The sequence below is a fragment of the Pelodiscus sinensis genome, chromosome 2 (genome assembly GCF_049634645.1).
Source record: "Pelodiscus sinensis isolate JC-2024 chromosome 2, ASM4963464v1, whole genome shotgun sequence".
Taxonomy (NCBI): Eukaryota; Metazoa; Chordata; order Testudines; family Trionychidae; genus Pelodiscus; species Pelodiscus sinensis.
The window spans coordinates 177,219,436-177,238,238 of NC_134712.1; the positions used below are offsets into that span (position 1 = coordinate 177,219,436).

Sequence of the window (18,803 nt, forward strand, 5' to 3'; positions counted from 1 at the left end):
TGTACATCTACATTACAGCGTTATTTCAAAATATCTTATTTTGAAATAGTTAATTCAAAATAAGATATTTTGAAATAACGCGTCTACACACAAAATGCATTTCGAAATAGCATTTTTTTTATTTTGAAATAGCGCGTCCAGACTGATTGGATGCTGAATCACATTTAAGGCCAGCTGAAACAGGTTCCAGCAGGGCATCAGGTCACTGCATTGTGAAAGAAAAAAAAAAGCGCTGAAGCCTTCCTGGGTAGTGCATAACATTTACTATACAGCAGCAACACCTGAAATTTTGTTCCAAATAGCAAATTAAAACATGGTGTTTATCTTCATTTTTAAAAAGGTTAATAAAGTTTAAAAATAATGATGTTGCTTTGGACTCGCAGGCAATAGCAGGTTGATTTTCAAGCACCATGTTCTGTTGCTGTGGATATGGTGGTTGTACAATATTATCAAATTCAAGTTATTAATTGAAGATATTCTAAACATGAATGATCATGTATTAGGGTCAGAAGAGATGGGGAACTACTTGGAATTAATCAAGTGTGTTTTTAATTTACTAGGATGATTGTACTCATGTGATTACTGTGTAAAAGGAGTCACCAGTATAAAAGTTTGAGAACCACTGAGCTAACTCATTGTCCTAGGAAACAATGAGCAGTCCTGTGGCACCTAAGAGACTAAAACACTTAATAGGTCTTAAAACACTAATAATGTTTTTTTGTGAGTAAAACCCACTTCATCAGATGAGTGGGAGTGGAAATTATAGAATCTAGGGTACATGTAACAGCATAAGAAGTTACTTGTCTCTAGTAGGACCAGTGTTGATGAAGCTAATTGTCAGACTGGATGTGTCTCATTCATAGCATTTGATGTGGAAATACAAATATCAAAGGCAGGGAATGCCCCTCTTCCATGTATATTGGCCAAATGAGGCAGTCCCTGTGCCAAAGGATAAATGGACACATATCAGACATCAGGAATGGTATCACACACACAAACCTATAAGGGGAATATTTTAACCTCTCTGGACATTCAATGGATTTAAAAGTAGCCATCCTTCTACAAAATAATTTTGTCACCCGATTACAGAGGGAGACAACTGAACTGGAGTTCGTTTACAAGTTCAGTAATATCAAGTTAGGCTTAATTAAAATCTTAACTGGTTAATGCACTACAAAGGCAATTTCCCTGCCTTTGACCTAATACATTTTTTAGTCTCTAAGCTGCCATAGGACTGCTTGTTATCTTTAAAGTTACAAATTAACATGGCTACCCGTCTGAGACTCACTGTTTTAGGGTACTTGCAATCGACTGAGAGACAGTTCTGTTGATTGCTCTGTATTGTTAGCAATACAATGACCTTAATATAAATAAGAATCAAGGCCCAAAGGGATTTCTTTATTTTAATCCCCAAGAGAGAGAAATCTGCTGTTAAGTGTGGACCATGAAGGAAATACTGTAGTCATCCAAGTGATCTATGTGGTAAAGCCAGAAAGAAGAAAAATAATAAATTAATCCGCACGCATGCATACAAATACACACACAGAATTATTCCACGGTAGAATGATTTTCACATAACATCTGTTTAAAGAAGGAAACCACAATCTCACTCATGTATTTCTCTCACCACTTGCTAAAAATAGAAAATGTATCACTCTGCTAAATTTCACACATAAGATCATTTTAATATACTGTGTGATTTCAGTAAGGATTTCAGTTAGATGTAATTCTACTATTTTTTTCTTCAGACATTCCAGTGTACTGTCTAATGACTTCAACTATTTCAAAAGGCATCTTCAAAACTCTTACTCCTGTAATATATACACAAAACTATATTAAAGGAACTGTGCCCCTTTGCTTTCCGAGTTGTGTGTTTCTGGACATATGTCATCACTGGCCCATAATGCACTAGTTTCCTCCCTCCCCACCCCCTTGCTTAAATCAACAGCAAAATGTGTTTTCATGCCCTTTTTTCTCATATTTGTTAGCTGCGCAGACGTCATAGCAGCATAACCCCATTGATCATCAAACTATTATGATGATGATGCTAACCTTGGTGCCCCTAATGCTGGAGTATGTCCAGAGCATATGTAGGTTGGGGACTGTTGTGATCCACGTAGCCAAAGCAATCCAGTCTGTTCTGCTACAGAGGGTGGTGACTCTGGGAAACACGGAAGGCTTCACCATGCTGGGGTTCCCTAACTGTGGTGGAGTGATAGATGGAATGCACAGCCCCACTTTGGCATCCAGCCACCTTGCAAAGGAGTACATAAACTGCAAGGGGTACTTCTTGATGATGCTTCAGGTACTGGTGGATCACAAGGGCCATTTCACCAACTTCAGTGTGGGATGATTGGGAAAGATGCGTGACATGCACATCTTTAGATACTCCTGCCTCTTTAGCATCCTGGAACCTTTTTCCTAATCAGAAAATTACCTTGGAGTTGTTGAAATGGCAATAGTTATCCTTACGACCGAGCCTACCCCTTCCTCCCATGGCTCGTGGGCAGCCTGAACCGCAGCAAGAAGGAGCTCACCTACAAACTGAGCAGGTGCAGAATAGTAATAGAATGTGCTTTTAGGTACTTAAAGGGAAGGTTCCACAGTCTACTAACTAGAGTAGACCCCCATGAATGAAACATTCCTGTTGTGGTGGCAGCCTGCTGTGTGCTCCAAAATATTTGTGACCGTAAGGGAGAAATGTATATGTCTGGGTGGACTGCTGAGGCATGGCACCTAACCAGGGATTTTGAGCAGCCAGACATGAAGCCAATAAGAAGAGCATGGTGAGGGACAGTGCAAATCAGGGAGGCTTTGAAAGACAGTTTTATGAATGGCCAGTTTTGAGAGTCATGCATGTTGCTCTCAATGAGGTGCTCCTGTATTCAGTGTACTTTCCTGTAAACCCTAGCCCTTCCCATAATACAAGCAATAAAGAGACTACTGTTAATAAATCATGCATTTTTATTTAGGGAACACAGCAGGGACAGAAAAGGAGTCCAGCATGGGAGCTTTGGGAGGGTGGAGTGATCACAACTGTGAGGACAGGTTTTTGCTTTGTGATGCATCCCTGGGGTTGAGTGTGAGGCTGCCCCTGACTTCTCCCCCCACACATTCTAGGGCCCCTAGGAAAAGCAGCCTATGGAACTTGATGAGGTGAAAATGGTTTGCAGGGCTTGGAGGGGATACCTGTTCAGATAGGTGTCCTAGAAAGCTGCCATGCAGTCCATTACAGCTCCCATGGATGACTACACTCTCTCCTGGTGCTTGTCTTCCCATTCTTTGCACACACTTTTCTCCTTATGCTTTGCACACATCTCCACTCACTCATGTGCTCTCTGTCCAAGTTGGCAGATTGCATTTTCTCATTGGACATCTCTTCCCTAGTCCATTTTCACCTTTGGATTTGTGCCATGTGGACAGCTTGCGGGGCTAGGAAGTATGCAGGAGACTGAGTGCTTTTTTCCTACTGTAATGAAAAGTAAAGGAGAGACTTTACAGGAATACATTGTAGAGTGTAAAACCTAACCTGATTAGGTTTAGACAAAGACAATTGGGGACAATAAGGATGCGTTATGTATAAGGCCATAGTTATGCTTTTAAGCAGCCACTCTGCAGTCATTATACCTCAGAGTTCTTAGAGGAGAAGCTAGAGTTGTTTTGGTGGCAAGCATAGTAAGGAACATGTGAGGCCACGAGCCTGTGAAGGAGAAGGGTAGGGTGTTTGGGTGTGACTTCAGGGCAGGAGCTCATACAGTGCTTGTGTGTTCAGCCCTCCCCATTTCCAAGAGTGCAACTCTTCCTTCCTGCAGGAGCGGGTAGGATGGAGGGGGTCTGGGTGTGGTGGCAGAGTGGAGCTCAAGGTGTGGGGGTGAGCAAATGGTAGCTTACTGCAGACACATCAGCTAATAGCTTTCCCTGCTTCATTTAGGTTGCCATGAAAGGTATTGGTCTTTTCCAAATCACACAGAATAATAGGGAGCAGATACTAACTGGATGTGCCCAGAAACCTGGACCTCATGCTGCAATGGTTTATGATGCAATGATGCCAGACCACTTACTGAAGGCTTGGCATGGGAAGGTATCCTATCATGGAGAACAGAATAAGGCAGGCCCAGAAACTTTGTGAGAAGGACTGGCTTAGGGAAGCTGGTCAGATTCCCCCTCTCAAGGATCATATGCAGCTGCTCGTAAAAGTGGCACGTTTGCGGCAGTACTCCAGACCATCTATTTGCCTTCTTCAACTTTTGGGACAGCTGCCTCAACTCCTTTATTTTAATTCAGCACTGCTAGGTGTCCCTGGCATAGTTTTTCTCCATCACGTCCTTTGTAACCTTGGCATAAATATCTGTGGGTTTTTTGCTGGTTTATAGTTCTACAAGAACAGATTCCTCTCCCCGCACAGCAATCATGTTCAGGGTCTACTTCGTGCTCCATACTGATGCTCATCTGTGACCATGAGAAATCATGGAACTTGAACATGGTCAGATGTCCTTCTCAGATGTACTGCCTACTCTGAGGTCTGCTCAGCATGCTGGCCACACAAGAAATGAAATTCAGATTTTCCCAAGATTTTCCTGTTCACCTTGAGAGCAGTGGAGTTGAATGTCATGGCCAGAGCAGTCATTGCGGAGCACTGTGGGACATCTCCTGTAGGCCAAAAATGTCAACTTTCACTGCACTGAATCTGCACCACTGCAAAGTCGACCATGCAAAATCAAATGTAGAGGTTGTTCCCTGTGAAAGCAGGAGTACATAAATAAGTGTTAACAGCCCTTACAGTTGATGGAATGGGTTTGCTAGTCTGGACTCATTGTTTAGAAAATTGCCCTAATGCAGCTAAGTTCAACCTAAACTTCCAGCATAGACCAGGCATTGGTAAATTCCACTGCAGTTTCAATTGAACATGGTGATCTGAATTGCCTAAACTGCTGCCTATTAAAACTATTGCCTTATTTCACTCCAGAAGCAGTTGTGCTAAGTAGTGAAAGAAGTGATCCCCATACAGTCTTACCCGTCTCCCAGATTTGTTGTGAGATTTGCCTAATTAGCATTTGTAAAGTAATTTAAAGTCATCCACTTAAAGGCGCTATTGGAGTGCAAAGTCATTTTATTACATATATTGAATGGATTGTAAAGGCTATGAAATATTTAATAACAAAGTATTGAACAATGCACCTTATGCATTATGTACCAAGGCTCTGGCCTTGCCTTGGGGGTTCTGCATTTCTAGGTAGAAAGTGTTTGCCTCAGAGGCTGTGTGGCCCTCCACCTAGCCTCTTGCCCTTTCCTAGATGGTTTGGGATGAACCCCTCTATAGTGCCAAACTCCTGCTTCAGGGATGGCCTCTGTAGTGATGTAGGGAGTGTTGGGAGGTACCTGGGCCCCCTCTCTGCTCCAGGTTCTAGCCCAGGAACCCAGCATCATCAGCAGGCAGTAATTCCTCCACCACCAGAGCTGCACCTTTCCCTGGAACCACTTCCCAAACCAACTCCCTCCAGTACCTCCTTCCTGGTACCTGAACAAGTCCTTCCTGCTCCTCCACATTGCACTCCCCTAGCCCTCTGAAGGAAAGCCTTTTAAGCCAGCCCCAGCAGGTCCTTAGTGGGCTGCAGGTGCTTGATTAGCCTGTCTCTCTCACTTGCTTCAAACATGTTTTTCATTGGCTCCTGGTGCCTGCCTGGCTTAATTGTCATTTAGCAGCCCCTGCCGTGGTCACTCAGGGTACATCTACGCTGCAACACTATTTCAAAATAACTAGCACTATTCCAAAATAACTTAGTCTGCATCTACAGAGCAGGCAGTTATTTTGAAATATTGTCAAAATATTGTCAAGCTGGAGGACTTCTTACTCCGACTCCTGTAACCCTCAGGCTGCATCTAGACTGGCAAGTTTTTCCGGAAAATCAGCCGCTTTTCTGGAAAAACTTGCCAGCTGTCTACACTGGCCGCTTGAATTTCCACAAGAACACTGACAATCTAATGTAAGATTGTCAGTGTTCTTGCAGAAATGCTATGCTGCTCCTGTTCGGGCAAAAGCCCTCTTGCGCAAATGCTTTTGCGCAAGAGGGCCAGTGTAGACAGCTAAAAACTGTTTTGTGCAAAAAAGCCCCGATGGCAAAAATGGTGATCGGGGCTTTCTTGCTCAAAACCGCGTCAAGATTGGCACGGACGCTCTATTTCGAATAAATGCTCTATAGATGCTCCCAATTTCAAAATAAGCTATTTCAAAATAAGATATGCAATTGATGTAGCTCAATTTGTGTAGCTTATTTCGAGTTAAGCCCTGCAGTGTAGACGTTCCCTCAGGGAACAGAAAACTGTTCACCCAGGGGTCAGGAAATCTACCTTATTTCAGAATAGTAATAGAAATGTAGCCGTGTTAGTCTGGTGTAGCTGAAGCAAAATACAGGACTACATAGTCCTGTATTTTGCTTTACCTTCTTTCAGACTTTGGTAATCAATTGGTCTGGGTCTATCACAATTATTAAATTTTAATAAATACTTAAAAATTAAATGATTATTCTCCAAAGAATTGTTAACCATTGTAATGTGCTATATAACATTCAAATAAACATAAATAATATGGAGCAAGATCCTCATCTGGTATAAGTTGACTTCAGTGAAAGTAAACTGATTTACACTAAGAAACTGACCACAAATATTTTATAGCATCATATCTTGCATTCTGTTCAAAGCAATTGAGAAGCCTGTTTTATGGTGGTATGGTGAAATCATTTGTTTTCACTATATTTTTGTGATGGTGTTATTTTGAAAGTTCTTCATTATTTAATTTGTGTAGTTTACTGAAATGATTAAGTAGTAACATTAATTTCTCAGTTTTAGTATCTGTAACCTGCCCTGGATGCTCAAAATCAGTTTATTGTTTTGTATTGCTTCTGATTGTTTTGTCTCTGCTCCTGTTGCATTATCCATTCCCTATATATATTTGCTTTTTAAAAGCTGAATTTACTTAAAACTGGGTATGAAAATAAGTTGTCATCCCACTAAATAGATAACTGGATACATCAGATTGGAACATTGCTCAGTGACTCTAGGGAATATGGAAACATTTTATTGGAATATATTCTTTATCAAAATTCATGAGTTCAGCCTCTAAAACTGAATCTTAATGGGAACCTATGTATTACTGTATTGGAAAGAACCAATGGTTAATCTATTTGAAGTATCTCTGAAATTGATGGTGATAAATGTTTCAGTGTGCAGGGTATGAAACTGCCACAGTGTACTTCAAATATCATCGGAAGAAATTCTTTCCTAACCCCATCAGATAATTAGTTTATTATCTGGAGCATGGGGATTAATACAATTGATAATTCTATTTTAGCTTCTTTAATATCTAATATAAGCATCAGATTCTGCTTTTTAAACAAAAAGAATTATCAGTAAACTGTCCAACATTGATTATACTGTTTTTCATATACAGATATTGTCCTCTACGACTTTATAGTGATTTACTAGAGCAAAGTTCTCTTGGTGGTCTAATAAGTGTGATTATGGATGAATTTCTAGGATTGCTCATCCCTTTGATCAAAGACTCTAATAGTAGAATAAACATAATTATATGAGTTCTATTTTTTTTCTTTCTGAATGATCTAAACCATATTTATTTAATGCTCTGTTTTAGGCTGTGGACTATATCCTTCCACCGTTAGTTTCTTTGGTCCATAGCCAGAATGGTAAGTATATGGCCACATCAACTAAAATGTCCATGAATTCCACATTTTGTTTTAATTAGACTTCAGTGTGGTCACATTCTTGGCACATTTATTTTCAAGTGGAATGGAGAATCTTCAGCTTGCGGTTGCTTTCAGAAACCACATCACTGCTTGTGAGCCACGAGGTCATGGCTGAAGAGAAAGAGGAGAGCCTTGACTCAAACAACAAGCTTCTGTGTCTCATTAGAGATTCATTGCTGCCTCAGTAAGTACAGTACTGCTGCTTAAAGGGGAATCATTTGATGCCCAATCCATTTTGACTGTATATTTATTTTAAAAGTACCTTTTGATTTAAACAGTAAAACTAAAATAGTAATAAATAATGATAAACTGGTGTGTCAGATTTTTCTGCCAGATGTTTGCCCGTCAAATCCATTTATTACTTATGATGGGATCCCTGAGGTACAACTTGGAATGTGGGACTGCTGTGCCCCCTAAACTCTCCAGACTGAACTGTTTCACATAGTGCGATGCCGGTGACAAACAGCAAACCCCTTCTGGCACTGTGACCACTCAGCCATCAGTATGTGGAACCCACACCCAGCTAAATTGCAGGAATGCTATCTGAGTTCATTTATGAATCATAACAAAGATACTAGCCAGTCCCCCCAGCCTTGCACCCCAGAAATGTGTCATCTTACACTGCTCAAGACTCCCTGGGATAGTACAACTTGGTTAATTAGTTCTCCACTCTGAAAAAAGGCAATGAATGTGCATCCTCCCTGGTTAACCTGCACTGAGATTCTCTAAGCATGTCAGCCAAATCCACACTGTTTTAGGTAACATATAAAACAGATTTATTAGCTGCACAAAGATTTTAAGTGATATAATTAGCAGGCATTCAGAGCAAAATTGGTTACACAAGAAATAAAAATAAATGGACAGTCTAAAGTCTAACTTTAACAAATTAAGCAAGATTTGAATCAAACAGCTTTTCTCACCCTAATGAATGTTGCAGACAGCTCATAATCCTTAACACGAAGGCCGTATTCCCTTTCAGCCTAGCGCTAATCTCCCCAGTCCAAAGTCTTTGTTTTCCAGAAAATCTTCCAAGTGTTGAGATCTGGGAGGAGAAAGGCCAAGCAATGTCATTGTCCCTTTCTCATACTTGCTTCCAGAAACTAGAGAGATATTTGCTGTGAAGTGGGGATTAGGCAGCCCTCATTGCATACATGATGTCACTGAGGAGTCTCTGGGATAACAGAGTGTTCTTGAAGAGCCATCAATGCATGTCTGGTCAGTGATAGTTGCCTCATCCTCACAACATATTTCATTAACCTAGATAGCAGTACTTCATAACTTCGCATAAAATGACATTACACAGAATCCAACAGGCTATTAATGTTCAGCAAATTAAAACTTAAATGATACCTCACAATACATACTTTGTACAAAACTGACCATAATCATTTGGCAATTGTGAATATGGGGGTTCCAGAGAATAGAGTGTCAGTGACACAAACAGAACATCTGTGGGACACTAAGGCTATGTCTACACGGGCGGGTTCTTGCACAAGAACATCTTGCGCAAGGGTTCTTGAGCAAGAAGTCTTGCGCAAGAAAACGTCCACACTGCCATGTGTGAGCTGTGCTTTTGCACAAGAGTGCCCATGGCCGTGTGGATGCTTTCTTGCGCAAGAAAGCGCTGATGGCCTTTTAAGCCATAGGACTTTTTTGCGCAAGAAATCCCTGCTGAGGGTCCACACTGCCCGCCTGCACAAGAGCTCCTGCGCAAGAGGGCTTACACCTGTTAAAAAAGAGAGTAGCTCTTGTTTAGGGAGCCGTCTCTTATCACGCCTTATTGTACATTTCCTTGCACGAGAGTGGGCGGGCAGTGTAGACGCTCTGCGGATTCTTGCGCAAAAACTGCCATACTTGCGCAATAACCCTCCAGTGTAGTCATAGCCTAAGATTGCATCTCAGTGATACTCCCTATAGCTCTTAGAACAAGACAAAAATTTCCCTCAAATCTATCTTTTCCTAGCTAATGAGTTAAGAACAGCTTTTCTTTGAGTAGGTGCAGCTATTTATTTTATGTAAGCATGCATGCATCCAGCGCACTAAAGCCGAAGATCTTTGCCCAGGGGTATCCATCCTGCTGCCCTAGCCTTTCTCTTGCAGGATCTGGATCCTGGCTTGACTTGGCCGATGAGGCTTCAGGCTTCTCTGCCACCTGCAACAGGGCAAGCTGGTTTTCCAGTCCCACAGCGAGTCTCTGAGCCTGAGTACCCCCCACATGGCTGCAGCATGAGTGCTGGCTTCCTACTGTGGGGAGAGTAGTGGGGAGATGGCACTAAAGCGCCTATGTGGCTGACTCTACCTGGGAGGGAGAGTTAGTGGCTCTATGTGCTGTCGTTCTCTCGATCTTCTCCTGGGGAAACAAGGCCAGGCTCTACCCCCCCCATCGCTCCCATTGGCCAGTAATCACAGCCACTGGGAGCGGCATGGGAAGTGCCTGCAAGTGAAAAGCAGTGCAGAACTACCTGTGTTCCACTGGGAGCTGCACCAGATAAACACCCCAATTCCCGGTCCTCTCTTGCACCTTTCCTCTCATCCAGATCCTGTACCTCAACCTCCTCCTGCACCATACTTCTTGCCCGGAACCCAAATCCCCGTCTCCAGGCTGCCTTGCCATGCACTGAACCCTCTCATTTTTGGCCCACCTCAGAGCCTATGGTGTCCCAACAAAAATATTCTAGCTCTAGGCCCCCAGAAAAGTTAATCCTGCCCTGTGGGAAAGCCCTGAGTCTCAGCATGCTAGGGAACCCTGGCACCCCAAGTTGCAAGAGAGAAGCAAGTGTCGTTTTTCTCCCTTTCTCTTGGGGAGCCAAATCAGTGAGGGTTTTTTTGGGGGGTGGGGTGGGGAAAGAGGATTGCTTCTTACTTGTGGGTGGTGGCACCCGACTGATTTTTCTGTGGATCTGTGGCTCCGGATCCAAAAAAGGTTCTCCACCCCTTATGTAAGGGCAGCGCTACCCCAATCTCCCTCACTGCTTTCTTACCTCCTGCAGCTAGAGTCAGAGCTCAGTGAGGTGTGCTCACGTCACATTTTCAGTCTGAGTTGTCTGAGAATTTTTCTTGTGGCAATTTAGGTTTAGTTCAGTGTGAGTTTGAGTAGTTCTCTGCCAACTTTCTAATGGCAGAAAACCAAATACCCTTGCCCTGCCTACTGCCCCGAGGTCATGTCCCTTCTCTGAGGCCCTACCCTCGCTCGCTTTCTTCTCTTTTCTCACTCATTTTCACCTGAATGGGGGTGCAGGCTTTAGAGTAGGGATGAAAGGTTTGGAGTGCAGGAGGAGATTCCAGGCTGGGGTAGGAGGTTGGGGCATAGGAGGGGATTTGGGGTGAAGGCTCCAGGTAGCCCCTTAAATAACAGCCACACCAGCACTGCCCTAGCATTTCTCAGGCCTCAAAAACAGCTTTGTCTGCCATGAACCCTGAAGACATGTCTTGGCTAGTGTATTGAGGACAAATGTTTTCCTTTTCTTTAGAATGGAGGGAAGAGAGGGAGAGAATTCCCCACAAGTGATACCCCACACATCTCATTGCTGCCCTGTTCTACTGCTCCCCAGTGGAGCCCAAATCACAGTAGTTCCAACGAGAGCACTGCTGCAGGCCCCTTCCTTATCCTTGCCCTCTACCCCCTTTATTTGCAATGACCCCCAGCTTCTCTCCTTCAACTCCCCCAGCCTGGCCACTGGCTGGGACCTCCACAGCCAGCTGCCACCAACTCTCCTGTGATCTGTTCCTAGGGAGAGCAGCCCAAGTGTAGCCCTATGCTTCTTTGCAGCCCATTCATCCCTGGGAGGAGACTGACAAGCTCGCAGCCACTTACCTGTTGGTCACATGGTCATGAGACAAGCCTAGTGCAGCAGTCCCTGGGGAGCAGGCTATGGGGCAGGTGGCAGCAGTTGTCCTGCCTTTTCCTCCCCCTGCGCCTCCCCCCTGGCGTTGGCTGAGCCACCTCCTTTTTCTGATCCCATGAGCCGGTGAGTAGCAGGCTTGGCAGGGAGGAGGATGAAAGCATTTTTTAAAGGCCACACAGCCTATTCTACAGAGAGTCCCTGGCCACCATGATGGCTGCTGCCTGGGCTTAACCCTGCTGGCTCCAGCCAACTGCCTTTCCCAGCCCCTCTGCTTGGATCCCACTGCCTTCTAGGGCTTGCACCACCCCTGAATTCTAGAGAGAGTTTTGCTGCAGACCCCTTTCTTGTCCCCTGCCAGTAAATGGACTTTTAATAGGCCATCAGCAGTGCCGATTGGAGCTCCCAGGGTCCCTTTTTATGTGGACATTCTGGTTAAAAAAAAAGACAGATATCTGGCTACCCTAATCAGGGTTCAAGCACTGTCCATTGTGGGGATGGGTTATCACCAGTTGTGATCTCCACGTAGGGTACTTGTAGTGTCTCATCTTTAGAAAACATCAAGAAAACTCCAGTGGTGAGAGTCTTAGAGCTGAAGCAGCACTTCCTTAAGCAGGCCCTGAGGTCTGCTTCACCACTAAGGCCCTTGTCTGATTGATGTTCATTTGTGTAACCAGCAAGTAATACTTCTCCACATTGGGACCCTGTTGTTTTCCCATGAGGAAGAGAAGCCATTTTCCCTCCTTCAATGTGGTGAGAAACAGATCCCATAAGACTAAAGGGGGCCATGCCATGGTCAAACGAAACTTTTCATCACCTTCCGAGAGGAATGCTGATCGGTATCATACTCCTTCCGGTAGATGGGATGAAGCAAGTCTATTCAACCCGTCCCTTCTCCTGCTCTGAGATCAGCAAGAGCTCATTCTATTGACTTCAGGTTTAGCTATGGGGCATCCATTGAATCTGGTGCTAAGGATGGAAGCACCAGCACCTACTATCTCCATACCAGGCCTTCATTCTGATTTGCCCTTTAGTCCCTGACTTCATTAGTTCAGGAGCCTGCCAATGCTATCGTTCCCTTGGCACTTTCTGGCTGTGTTGCAGAGTTGCCAAGTTCATATAATCTATCAGCTGCTTTGTATAAAATATTACTGGCTTTTCACTATACTTTTTCTTTTTCATTGCAGATATGAGCATATACTAATGGCACCTGACCCAGTACCAGTATATGCCCTGAAACTGTTGGTAGCTCTGACTGAACATAGCCCTGCTCTTACTAGGTAACACAATTACGTTTTCTTTCTAATTAGAATTTTTCTCATTTCATCCTTATTCGCTATTCTGTTAGAAATTATGAATTATATAGATGTAAGTGCAATTCATACTGATGAGATTGTGTAGAAACACAGATCTGGTCACTGAAAATACTTTTCTCATACTTAGTGTATTTGCTACAGGTAGAAGGTTTGTAAGGAATAGTTTTTGATCTGAAGTCTGCTGTATTACAGTTTTATATGTGCTGGATTATATTAATTATCTTTTAGCACAGTTAAATATAAATGGAAATTAAAAAAACAGTTCCTGAATGTACTGTACAAATACATAAATTTATCTTACTCTGTGTAAAATATTACATATGGCGCAATCATATTACATAGGCTAATAATTCTGAAATCTCCGTTTAAGGGCAGAGATAGGGTCCAGAATGACTTAGACAAATTGGAGGATTGGGCCACAAGAAATCTGATGAGGTTCAACAAGGACAAGTATAGAGTCCTGCACTTGGGACGGAAGAATCCCAAGCATAGTTAAAAGCTGGGGACCAACCGGTTAAGTAGTAGTTCTGCAGAAAAGGACCTGGGGGTTACAGTGGATGAGAAGCTGGATATGAGTCAACAGTGTGCCCTTGTAGCCAAGAAGGCTAATGGCATATTAGGTTGCATTAAGAGGAGCATTGCCAGCAGATCCAGAGATGTCATTATTCCCCTTTATTCGGCTTTGGTGAGGCCGCATCTGGAGTATTGTGTCCAGTTCTGGGCCCCCCACTACAAAAAGGATGTGGACACATTGGAGAGGGTCCAGCGGAGGGCAACCAAAATGATTAGGGGGCTGAAGCATATGACTTATGAGGAAAGGCTCAGGGACTTGGGTCTGTTTAGTCTGCAGAAGCGAAGAGTGAGGGGGGATTTGATAGCAGCCTTCAACTTCCTGAAGGGAGGTTCCAAAGAGGATGGAGAGAGGCTGTTCTCAGTAGTGACAGATGGTAGAACAAGGACCAATGGTCTCAAGTTGTGGTGGGAGAGGTCCAGGTTGGATATTAGGAAAAACTGTTTCACTAGGAGGGTGGTGAAGCACTGGAATGGGTTACCTAGGAAAGTAGTGGAGTCTCCATCCCTAGAGGTGTTTAAGTCTCGGCTTGACAAAGTCCTGGCCGGGTTGATTTATTTGGAATTGGTCCTGCCTAGAGCAGGGGGCTGGACTTGATGACCTTCTGAGGTCTCTTCCAGTTCTATGATTCTATGAAATTTCTTTTCCCTCACTAGCTGCTGAAAAGTGAGCATTTCATTTCATTCTTCATTTCTGATCATTGTCTTGTGAATTCTACCAATAATGTAATGACTGTAACAAATAGGGTTTCTGTATGTTTCTGTATGGCACTTCAGTTAGTCTATAAGGTGCCACAGGACTCCTCGTCGCTTTTGCAGATTCAGACTAACACGGCTACCCCTCTGATGTATGTTTCTGAACCTTTTAAAACCAAATTGCTTACAGTTAACATAATATACCATCAAGCTGTGACTAAATCAGTCTTGCTAGCCCGATTCGTAAGAGAAAGCTTCTCTACCCACCTTCTGGTCACCTGAAAGATCAGGATCCCCATACAGACACATGCATTCACCTGCATGCACACTAACACACACATGGTCCAGCTACTTCCTGTTCCTCCCTTTTCCATCCAGATAAACTTTCTCCTTCCATCCCCTCTGTCATCATTTGCAGAGGGAGTCTTCTATAGACAACGACCCCTTTTCTTCCAAGCAGCAGGACAAAGTCCCATGATGCAAAGTTCTGATCAAAACAATCTTGGATGCTTAAATTAATCCATATTTAGACAGTTGACAAGTAGCCTAATTTCATAAGTTCTGAATATTCATAGCTCCCTTAAAATTTGTGTGAAGCCTTGGGTGTTCAGTGCTTCTGAAAAATCAGACTGTTATGAATTTAGATATCTAATTTAAGCACTGAAGTTTTAAAATATCGATGTGTTGTTTGATTCCCAACTCTTTAGTTGTTTGAAAATATCATTTTGTGATGATTATTTCTTTCATGAATCTTTTCTGCTATTCTATATGCTCTAAGATATTATCTTTCATCCATGAAAGGCAAATTACCACTTTTTAAACTGCTGGTTTTCTTTAGGGATAGAATCATAGAATATTAGAATTGGAAGGAACCTTGAGAGATCATTTAGTCCAGTCCCCTGCCCTCATGGCAGGACCAAGCACCATCTATCTAGGTCATCTCTGATAGATGTCTATCCAAACTGCTCTTAAATATCTTCAGTGATGGAGATTCCACAATCTCCCTAGGCAATTTATTCCAGTGTTTAACAACCCTGAGATTTAGGAAGTCTTTCCTAATGTCCAACCTAAGCCTCCCTTGCTGCAGGTTAAGCCCATTGCTTCTTGTCCTATCATCAGAGGCTGAGGAGAACAATTTTTCTCCCTCCTCCTTGTAACAGCCTTTTAGATACTTGGAAACTGCTATCATGTCCCCTCTGTCTGTTCTTTTCTAGACTAAACAAGCCCATTTCTTTCAGTCTTCCCTCACAGGACATGCTTTCTAGGCCTTTAATTATTTTTGTTGCTCTTCTCTGGAACGCCTCCAATTTTTCCACATCTTTCTTGAAATGTGGTGCCAACTGGACACAATATTCCAAATGAGGCCTAATCAGTGCAGAGTGGAGCGAAAGAATGACTTCTTGTGTCTTCCTCACAACACTCTTGTTAATGCATCCCAGAATCATGTTTGCTTTTTTTGTAAAAGTGTCACACTGACTCATATTTAGCTTGTGGTCCACTATGACCCCTAGATTCCTTTCTGCAATACTCCTTCCTAGACAATTACTTCCCATTCTGTATGTGTGAAGCAGTTTGTTCCTTCCTAAGTGAAGCACTTTGCATGTGTCCTTATTAAACTTCATCCTATTTACCTCAGACCATTTCTCTAGTTTGTCCAGGTCATTTTGAATTATGACCCTATCCTCCAAAGCACTTACAACCCCTCCCAGCTGGTATCATCTGCAAACTTAATAAGCGTACTCTCTATGCCAATATCTAAATCATTGATGAAGATATTGAACAGAACTGGCCCCAAAACAGACCCCTGCGGAACCCCACTTTTTATGCTCTTCCTGCATGGTTGTGAGCCGTTAATAACTACTCTCTGAGAACAGTTGTCCATTCAGTTATGTAGCCACCTTATTGTATCCCCATCTAGGTTGTATTTCCCTAGTTTATTGATAAGAAGATCATGCCAGACCGTTTCAAATGCTTTACTAAAATCTGGGTATACCACATGCACCACTTCTCCCTTATCCACAAGACTTGTTATCCTATCAAAGAAAGTTATCAGATTGGTTTGACGTGATCTGTTCTTAACAAATCCATGCTGGCTGTTACCTATCACCTTATTATCTTCCAGATGTTTGCAGATGAATTCCTTAATTACTTGCTCCATTATCTTTCCTGGCACAGAAGTTAAACTGACTGTTCTCTAGTTTCCTGGGTTGTTTTTATTTCCCTTTATATAGATGGGCACTATATTTGTCCTTTTCAAGTCTTTTGCAATCTCTCCTGCACACACACTAGGCAGCAGTGCAGAGAGTGAGGAGAAGGGGAGGCTGCCATGGAGCAGCATCTGTCCACAGCAGGCCCAGGCTTGCCGCCGACAGAGGCTGCTCTGCAGCAGCAGTCCCTGACTACGGGAGATCCGAGCTCCCTGCAGACAGAGGCTTCTCCATGGGATGTGGAGCAGCCTCTGTCCAGGGGGAGCTCAAACTTCTCATGGACAGGGGCTGTTGCTGCCCCGTGCTGCTGACTCTGTATCAAAATTATTGGACTTTTAGAGTACTTTTGGTGTTTTGTTTTGTTTTTTGGTAATAGGGTGTCTCTGTGGCAGAAAATTCCACTACAGAGAACTAAAATTGATGTAGTCTTTACATGCCTCCTTTTCTTCAGTTTTTGAAGATTGACACAGAGATGGAACAATTGATATGAAATAGTCAAATGCTGTTTATAAGTCTGCTCTCACTGGAGAGATTAATTTTAGAAAATATACACTGGTGTTTGTAAACAGTTGTTGCACACGTGTCCTATATCAGTAATGGCTCTGGGTTTAGGCTTGTTATAGAATGAACTGGTCTACACTCTGTCCCTCCATCAATCTAAATTATACAACTTCAGCTAAATGAATACTATAGCTGAAGTCAACTTATTGCAGTTCCTTCTATGTGGTAAGGTCAGCAGGGGCTGCTCTCCTGTGGCCTCTATCTACTCTTCTTATTCTGGTGAAGTACCGGTGTGGATGGGAAAGCACTCTACCCAGGCAGAACAAATTGTTTGTTGGTGGATCGATCACTGCAGCGTTGATCTACTGAGTAGTAAAGACAAGCATAGGTTCTACACTTACTTGCACTAAGTTGTTAATAGCTGCACTGACCTCAGTGGAGTTAGTACAGGTTGAACCTCTTTGGTCGGGGACTTTCTGGTTCAGTAACGTCCGTGGTCTGGCAGGACCATGGATGTAGTTGGACCAGAGAGCCCCGGTTCCGGGCAGCAGAGTCCTGGCGTCCTGGAGAAGTCTAGGGGCTGTGGAGTGCTGGTGGCCCTGGGGCTGGCTATGGAGCTCTGGCAGCTCACGATCAGCAAAGCCCCAGTGACTCTGAGGCAGCGGAGCCCCAGCAACTTCAGGGCAGCAGAGTCCTGGTGGCCAGGAGCCCCGGCAGCTTAGAGCCCTGGTGGTGCACAGCAGCAGAGCCCCAGCATCCCGGAGCAGCTGAGCTCCAGTGGTCCTGGGGCTGTGGGGTCTAGCAGCCTTGGGGCAGAGGAGACCCAGTAGCCCCAGGACAGGCTGAGGAACTGGGAGCCTGGTATCCCAGGGACAGTGGAGCCTGGCAAAGGGGACAACCTCCCCTGGTCTGGCAAACTCCCTCCTTTGGAACTGGTCAGGTCCCAAAGGCGCTGGACCAGGAAGGTCCAACCTGTAGTATAAAACTGAAGTGAGAATCTGTTGGATGGTTTCTGAAGCAATTATATGTAGGGAGTGGTTTCTTAAGTTGCAGTCTTCCTTTCTTTCATTGATTGAAATGAGCAATAGGGGCAAAAAAACAATTTGTTTTCCTAATAATATTTCTTTAACAGCTTAGATTAAAACACTCCCTTTTATACCTTCTTATTATCCTTTTCAGTCCTACCACGAGTATTGTTGCTACACCCTAAATAGATTAAAATTTAGCAATAGAAAATTGCTTGAGTGCCTTGAGATTTTGAACAGTTTGAATACTGGAAATACAGTACTTAACTGCAATTTTATTGTATAAATCCTATTTCTACCACTACAGGATTATATTTATTTTGAATATATAGCACCATTTTATATTGAAATATATTCATTGAGCTTCTAATTATTTATTACAATTCATAAAATATCACTGTAGCTCAGGCTTTGGTTATCAGAGCACTGTTGTAGCTCACCATCATAAGCTCTTTTCATTTGAAAAAGTGTGTGTATCTAACTGTTTTTGAAAGGTAAACTATTGGATGCTAACACATCTTAGTAATCTGTTTAAAGTTGGGTAATGTTATTTTTTTGATCCTGACATTGCTGGATGGTGGCTAGTGGTTGTCTAGGTGTTACAGTATATCTTTATTAACTATTCATATTTTTTATTTGGAATTCAATGCTGATATCAGAGAAAGGATTCTTGTGGGTTTTTTCTGTTATTTACACTGCTGAGCATCTTTTTATGTTATTGGTTTAATACTTAATAGAAAGTAGCATTCTCCTTCGAGTGGTCCCTGTGGGTGCTCCACTCTGGGTGCTGGTGCGTCCTTGCGCCGGCGACTGGGGACTTTTTCTAGCTGTTTCTGCCACAGCGCACAGGCGCCGTAGCGCCCTCTAGTGTCGTTGGGACTGAAGG

General features: G+C 43.2%; 1 protein-coding gene across 11 annotated transcripts in view; it reads left to right on the forward strand.

Annotated features, from left to right (window-relative positions):
• The window catches only part of ULK4 (unc-51 like kinase 4), a 421,715-nt gene that overhangs the window by 161,235 nt on the left and 241,677 nt on the right, over positions 1 to 18,803 (forward strand). For 10 of the 11 annotated variants that reach the window (XR_012901902.1, XM_025189022.2, XM_006131810.4 and 7 more), the window contains 3 exons: positions 7,649 to 7,700; positions 7,800 to 7,944; positions 12,790 to 12,882. Coding sequence is in view for 10 of the 11 variants with exons in the window: in XM_025189022.2 (XP_025044807.2) it covers positions 7,649 to 7,700; positions 7,800 to 7,944; positions 12,790 to 12,882 (290 nt within the window). In the remaining variant the exon portion in view is untranslated. The remainder of the gene's footprint in view (positions 1 to 7,648; positions 7,701 to 7,799; positions 7,945 to 12,789; positions 12,883 to 18,803) is intronic. The other variant, XM_025189026.2, reaches the window with a different exon arrangement.